At 35.7% G+C, this 7,214-nt stretch overlaps 1 protein-coding gene across 1 annotated transcript; it reads left to right on the top strand.

Moving 5' to 3' along the window:
• The first annotated feature begins 771 nt into the window (after positions 1–771).
• Positions 772–5,503, top strand: LOC145320155 (uncharacterized). Its single transcript, XM_080162594.1, has 5 exons — positions 772–1,375; positions 1,655–2,410; positions 3,164–3,255; positions 4,625–4,692; positions 5,341–5,503. Exons 1-5 carry the CDS (start codon positions 772–774, stop codon positions 5,501–5,503), a joined length of 1,683 nt encoding a protein of 560 aa, XP_080018720.1.
• Positions 5,504–7,214: the final 1,711 nt, after the last annotated feature.

Here is a 7,214-nt window from a genome sequence, read left to right as displayed (position 1 = left end):
CGCAAGAAGGTGCTCTCAGGTATGGAGATATATAGTTAGTTGAGTTTCGACTTTCAAAAATTTCATACATCAAAGTAGTGTGCAGGAGATCAGTTATTAATCTGATAATAATAGTATTATTAGGTAATATTTTATTGAATTACAAAAGAATTGAATTTATGGTATTTAGAAAGATTAATTTAGTTGCTTGGTGATTGATAATATTTGATTCATGTTATATTTCTTAATACAATCTCTTTTATTAAATGTGTTGCAAGTTTATTTGTTCAGTGAAAACATTTAAATATGGCATCTAAAATAATTGTATTTTATTTTAGATTGGCCGAGAAGAGTATTTGTGGTGGTTGAGAGATACTGTTATCATTATTTATTTGATGGTGAGTTGTTAAGATTTTATTTTATGCTGTTAATATTTGATTACTATTATAGATATTGCTGTTCGAAAATCAGTCTTGTAAACAATTAGTTATATATATTAATACCGATATTAATGCTTATTTAAAGTGATTTATCTATTAATTGGCATCTAAAATGTTTGTAATATTTTAGATTGGCCGGAGAGAAGTTTTGTTGATTGTGGATTAAGATATAATTTGGACGTTTTCTGTTGGTGGAGGAAATTTTGTCGGTGAGTGATTTGTTTTATTCCATTATTCTGTTATTTGTTGCAAACAGATAGATAGTTATTTGATAGAAAATTGGATAGTTACAACCTCATAACTGCTGGTGTTGGTTAGATAGCTGTTTTCTAAGTTTCATGAAGATTCTGAGATGGCGGCTGGAGCGGCTGAAGTCTACGTTCCAACGAAGATTGGTGGCATGGAAATCCTGGCCTTAGTTGACAGCGGCAATGCAAGAGGCTGCCTGATATCTCAAGTGTTGGCTAGAAAACTTGATTGTACAATTGAAGAGACGGATTCGAAAGCAACAGGCGTGCAGGGTTCCAGCATCAAGATTGATGGTGTTGTTCGGAATGTTGAATTTCAGATTGGAGGCCACAGTTTTCAAGAAGATTGCTTTGTGATTTCTGGCATGACTGTACCTATGAATCTAGGCAGTCATTGGCTTAACAAAAATCACGTGAAGACGATATTTGCCAAAGATGGTAACAGGATTGAGATGCATGGAATCAGTGTGAATTTGGTAGCTAAACGAAAGATTGTAGTGAAGAATTTGGTTCATACGGTTCTGGAGAAACTGGAGAAGGCAAGAACTAAGAAACCTGAGATTAATGTAGCTGAGTTACAAGACCAAAAATGGATTTGTTTATTGAAAAATCGAATAGAAATTCCAGCATTAAGTACAGTTGTGGTAGAAGTTTCAACTAAGGGAAATATGCCTGAAGGACAGTTGTGTTATATAGCTCCTAGACAAGGTTACTGTAGCCGGAATAACTTGTTGATAAATGAAGGAATTACGGAGGTGGGAAAAAACGGTAAAATTATGACTAAAATTACGAATTTTGAAATTGTTAAGAAATCTGTTCCTGCTGGTACTTTGGTTGGAAATTTGTTTTTAGCGGAGAAGATAGCGATGTTGCAAGAGAATAGAGTTAAAGAAGATGTATCAACAACATTAAAGAAGATTCGTTTTATTAAAGATAAATTGAAGTTGGATAAAGTTCCGTTTTTAAAAGATAACGTCTCTTTGAAAGGTAGAATAGTTGGTTTGTTTTTAAAGAATTTTAAGGCGTTATCGATTGACCCTACGGATATTGGATCTTGTACTTTGGAGGAGTATGACATTCAGCTAGTTCCTGGAGCTCAACCTTTTAAAAATAGAATGATTAGACTTAATCCTCATCATGCAGAGAAACTAAAAGAACAGATTGATTTATGGTTGGAGACAGATGTGATAGAAGAATGTAATTCACCGTTTAATTCTGGAATCTTTGCTGTTAAGAAGAAAGTGGGAAACACTAACGAGGTGAAAGTCAGGTTTGTCCTGGACTATCGCTCGTTAAATGAGATAACTGAGAAGATATGTTATCCTTTGCCTAACATTGGTGAGCTATTTGACAAACTTGGAGGAAAGAAGATTTTTACGTCTATTGACCTTACTTCGGCGTATAATTCAATGCATTTGAAGGAATCTGTCAGGAAATATACAGCATTTTGTTCTAATGGACGGCAGTATTGCTTCAAGAGGCTACCGTTCGGATGGACCAATGCTCCAAGTGCGTTTGTAAAATTGATGGATAGAGTAATGGATTTGAGTCCTGAATTAAGAGCATTTTGTCTAGTTTATTTGGACGATGTTCTTGTGTATAGCATGAATGTGGAGGAACATCTGGAGCATCTGAATACACTACTACGAACATTCTGTGAAGCAGGCCTCAAGATTAATCTTGGAAAATGTACATTGTTTGCAGAGGAAGTGAAATTTCTGGGTCATATTATAAATGCAGAAGGCATATTCATGGACAAAGCATATATTGAAAAAATTAAGAATTGGCCAGTACCTGAAACAGGTAAAGATATTCAAAGATTTACTGGTTTCATAAATTATTATGGTTCATATTTCAAGAATTTTTCTGATATTACGGCACCATTGAACAAATTCAGAAACAGTAGTAAAATAGAATGGGATGAAAAAAGTATGGAAGCTTTTACAAAGACTAGAGAATTGTTCTGTGAAGAAATAAGCAAATCATTTCCAGATTGGAGGATGGAGGCTGAACCATTTGTGTTGGATACAGATTGGTCATCTACAGCTATGTCTGCAGTGTTAAGTCAAAAACAAAATGGTCAAGAGAAAATGATATCGTGTTGGTCACGTGTTTGTTCAACTCATGAAGCCAATTATGCAGCGCATAAAGGAGAATTATGTGCATTAGTAAATGCTGTTGAAAGATTTGAATGTTATTTGAGACACAAGAAATTTATCGTGAGAACTGATTCAGCTGCACTGAAACATCTATCTACTTGGAGACAAAACGGATATTTTGTTGGCCTCACCATAAGGTGGATAAATTTTTTATCCACCTTCAGTTATGAGGTTGTACATAGGCAGGGCAAGATGCATACTAATGTTGATATATTGTCACGTACTGCATTAGAGGATAGTAAAGATAGGATATCTAAATTATCGACGGACGAACAAGGAGAGTTAATATTGGATACTGTATATCAATTAGAAGATCCTAAATTATGTCTTATTGCAGGAATTGGAGCAGAGACGGCCAGTCAAATAGCGTCAAGATTGAAGGCGAGAGAATTCAGTCGTAGTCTGGAGAAGGATCCTGTTTTAGTTGAGGTGAGGAAATTTATTGTAAATAATGTCAAACCCACGTCCAGAGAATTGTCTCAAATGCCTTATCGTGGTAAACAAATATTAAGGTTTTTCGAACATTTGAGTTTTAAAGATGGTTTAATTATTTTGACTTCACCTATGCGGCTCCAGAAGGAATTTCAATTTATAGAACGAGTAGTGGTACCTATTGGAATGTACAATAAAGTTTTTTTGTTAGCTCATGCAGATGTTACAGCGGGACATAGGGGTTATCTTGAGACTTTGAGCAGGATTAACAGACACTTCATTTTTCCCTATGTGTCTAAATATGTAGCGGCGGCAGTTGCAAATTGTGTCATTTGTTTGAATAGGCGTAAAAAACCGAAACATAATCATAATATAGAATTTTCACCTTTGGCTGGGGAGGCTATGGCAGAGTTGGCTATAGATGCGATAGGTCCTTTGAATGAGTGTGAGTATAATGGAGTCATTTGTAAGCATATTTTAATAGTGGTTGACAGTTGTACTAGATATGTGTGGTTGTTTGCTATTGAAGATGTTAAAGCTGAAACAATTATTGAATGTTTGAAGTTTAATTTATTTTCTGTTTGGGGATTGTGCGAGAGAATCAGGACTGACAATGCACAAAGTTTTAAATCGAAAGTTTTTAGGGAAGTTTGTTTAAGGTTGGGAATTGAACAAATTTTTATCCCTCCCAGATCAGCTAATTCTAACTTTAGTGAAAGATACAACCAATCGGTGTATTCATTTCTTAAGACTGATTTACGTTTTCAAGATGGAGATTGGGCTCATAAACTTAAAGCTACACAATTTTGTATGAACACTTCTTTTAATCGGAGGTTAGGATGTTCCCTGTTTTTCAAGTTTTTCCTACGAAACCCTAAACTTCCGCTTGGCGCATTTGATCCTTTAACACGCACGAAAATTAAACATATGAATTTTTCAGAGTTATTGGATTGTCTTGACAGAAATTGGAGAACTGGACAAGAGAGGACTGAGAAGTATTTACAGGTAGAAAATACAGAAAGGATAGGTCGGCCGATAGCTATAAATTCCTATTGTTATATTTATTATGACGTCACAACGATTGGTGTAGCTCGTAAACTTTGTTCGTTATGGGTGGGTCCGTGTCTAGTGACAAAAGTAATTTCTGACAGTTTGTTTGAGGTTCAACCGCTAGAAAAGTGTAAATTGAAAGACAAAGGGGTAAGAATTGTGCCAAGGGATAAAATATATGTTATTGAGAGTACTCTAGACTTGACTCCAGATGAAAAGATTGACTTAGTGATTACAGATGAGTTCTTCTCTGTGGACAATGACTTGAAAATAAACTATGACTTTCCCAATACTTTAAGAAATTTATCTTGTTCAGGCGTTACTGAAGAGGAGAATAGTTGTGGCGCTAGTCCAGAGGTGGTTGGAAGGCGGAAGGATGGACAGGTAACACCAGATTTTTTGGAGAAATCTTTTTTGGGTGTTGGGTTGTCACAGCAAAGGTCAAATGTATCTAAGGATAATGAAAATTTAGATGATTTAGTTGAGGATCTTAGTGATACTTTGGAAAGTACTCATATTTCTGAAAGTGTAGATACGAATGATACGACTGACAAAACTAAGTTAGACTCTACATATTCTACTATTAGTAAAGATAGTGTTTTTCATGGAGATTATGCGTCTGATAATAGTTTAATAGACAACAGTTTGGGTGTAGAGGATATTAACATGGAATCTGCTAGAGAATTAGAGTCTCGAATGAGTATTTTAGAGGACACTTTTCCAAAACTTCAGAGTAAAATTGTAAACTTGGAACAAAGAAGGGGAAGTGTTAAACGAGGTAGGGATGTTGAGGAGGATGAATTAGATAGATCGTTAGATAATGCAAAATCGCAAAAAATGTCTGAAACTATTCCTGTGAAAGGTCGTCCTAAAGGTTCTACAAATGAAGTACAATTACAAAAATTGGATGAGGATAGACAAAATAGAGATAAAGATAGATTAGAACGTTATTCTGTAGCAGATGTAGTAACTAGGAACCTCGCAAAATTGATTAAAAAATAATACTTGTAATAATTTGTATAATATTTGCAGGAGAAGAGATTACCATGATAACCGTGGGAGCGTGACGACAAGCGAGGAGGCGGCAGTGGTGACAGACATGACCGGAATAGACGAGATGGAGATCGTGGTATGCGAAAGAGGTCACCTGACGCCTGTAGTTCAAAAAGTGGACGTTCTGGACCAATACCTGTGAAGAAATCCAAGGATGACAGAGGAGTCAGGTACTTGGATATTTTGTTATTTGTTGTTGTGATGCAGACCTATTGTTTTATTATTGTTGGTGGTATGTATACGTCACAGGATCCACGGTTAGCGGCTTATGATTGTTCTCAAATAAGTGCTGTTGAACTTAGATCAGCTGCCTGTTTGCATGATAGGATGGAACCGGTCAGATCTGTGGAATTACTGGGGTTAGCAGAAACTGATTTTATACTGTCGGAGGCTATTAGTTGTGAGGTTAGGCTAAAGTTGGAGCGCTGGTTTTGCGGCACTGCGAGTCATGTGCACGTATTAGACGTGCCACATGAAAAACAGGTAGAGTTGAGTATGGATGAATGTAGAAGGGTTTTTCATTCTGGCAAGTATCAGCATGATGGTATTAGTTTTAAAGTGAACATAGATTTGCCAACTGTTCACAGCTTTACGGTTAATGGAACATTGTCACCTTTCTGGGATGTTGGTGGTGAAAACATTCAATGCAAGACACTGGGAGTATACGCGCACAACATGTGGTTCAACTTAGGTTTTGCTATTGGGACTTTGCATATTGTAGTAAAAAATACTCCAGTTTTGATCAAGGGAAATGTTGTTATGGATTATGATAAAAAGACGATTGTGGCGAACTTTGAAGAAAATCATTTGTGGGCAACATCAACTTCACCTTATTTTCCGTATGTAGTACGAAAACCGGCCAGTAATTTTAAGGTAGTTTTTCAAGATACATTCAATTTAACTACGTGGAATGATCAACTTTTTGTTTCTAACTCGGAAAGGAATATTTTAGTTAAAGTTATGGGAACAGAGAAACTTACTTTGCAGCATCTGGATTTTAATATTTTTGTAACAGAATTGGAGGGTATCAAGTTTTTAGAGGAACCGAAGGCGGCTGTTAGAAGTTATTTTGGGGATTTGTTAAAACAGGAAGCCAGGTTTGATTTGAATGCTATGTTTTTAGCTAGTAGAGAAAGGAATGAGAGGATGATGGAACTTTTTAGTATTTCTAGATGTGCTCAAACAGAAGTTAGATCAAATGTACAGTTGCATCATGGGTTCAGAATTATATACCTGGGAGAGATTGCTAAGTATGAAAAATGTACAGCGGTTGAAATTCCAGTAAAGTTAGGTGTGGATTATGGATGTGCAGTAGGACATTTGTTGGTGGAATATAAAGGTGAGACAGTTGGGATACAAGAATATAGTAGAATGATTGTTACAGTAGAGGACATAAAACTGTTGAATTGCTCGCAAAGTCCGGTATTTTTGAAGTTGACAGCTAATTTGTTCCTTGGGAATCAGGGGCAGGGACTCGAAATTCTTCACATTGCCAATGAAAAATCTGAACATGTGGGACAAAAAATTTTTCTGAATGATGAAAAGGTGTTTATTGCTGATTTTAATAAGACTATTAGATATCAGGGCTTAGAGGATTTTGAGGATTTTAATGGACAAGCTTCTAAGTTGGATTTTGTTGATCACAAGTTGTCATTTTTCGAACAGGTTACAGGTTCTTGGTTTGGTTTAGAACATTTGTTTAAAGATATACTACCATTGTTTGCTAAGTTTGTGTTGATTGTTTTAATGTTGTTGTTAGGTATAATTCCCATGTTGGTAGTCTTGTATTGTTGTTGCTCATGGTGTTATAAAAAAAGATTTACCGAGGAAGAATTTAATGCTAGATTTTAAAT

Source organism: Acartia tonsa, chromosome 5, assembly GCF_053477335.1.
Source record: "Acartia tonsa isolate MP-2025a chromosome 5, ASM5347733v1, whole genome shotgun sequence".
NCBI classification, from domain to species: domain Eukaryota; kingdom Metazoa; phylum Arthropoda; class Copepoda; order Calanoida; family Acartiidae; genus Acartia; species Acartia tonsa.
Note: the sequence above shows the minus strand (reverse complement) of the source record. Positions and strands in the feature narration are given on the sequence as shown.

Excerpts from the sequence above, each read along its gene's own strand:
- LOC145320155 (XM_080162594.1), top strand. The coding sequence starts at position 772 with ATGGCGGCTGGAGCGGCTGAAGTCTACGTTCCAACGAAGATTGGTGGC. Across the intron at positions 2,411-3,163 it reads TCATATTATAAATGCAGAAG|GAATTGGAGCAGAGACGGCC; the intron begins GCATATTCATGG and ends GTCTTATTGCAG. Across the intron at positions 4,693-5,340 it reads GAAGGCGGAAGGATGGACAG|GAGAAGAGATTACCATGATA; the intron begins GTAACACCAGAT and ends TAATATTTGCAG.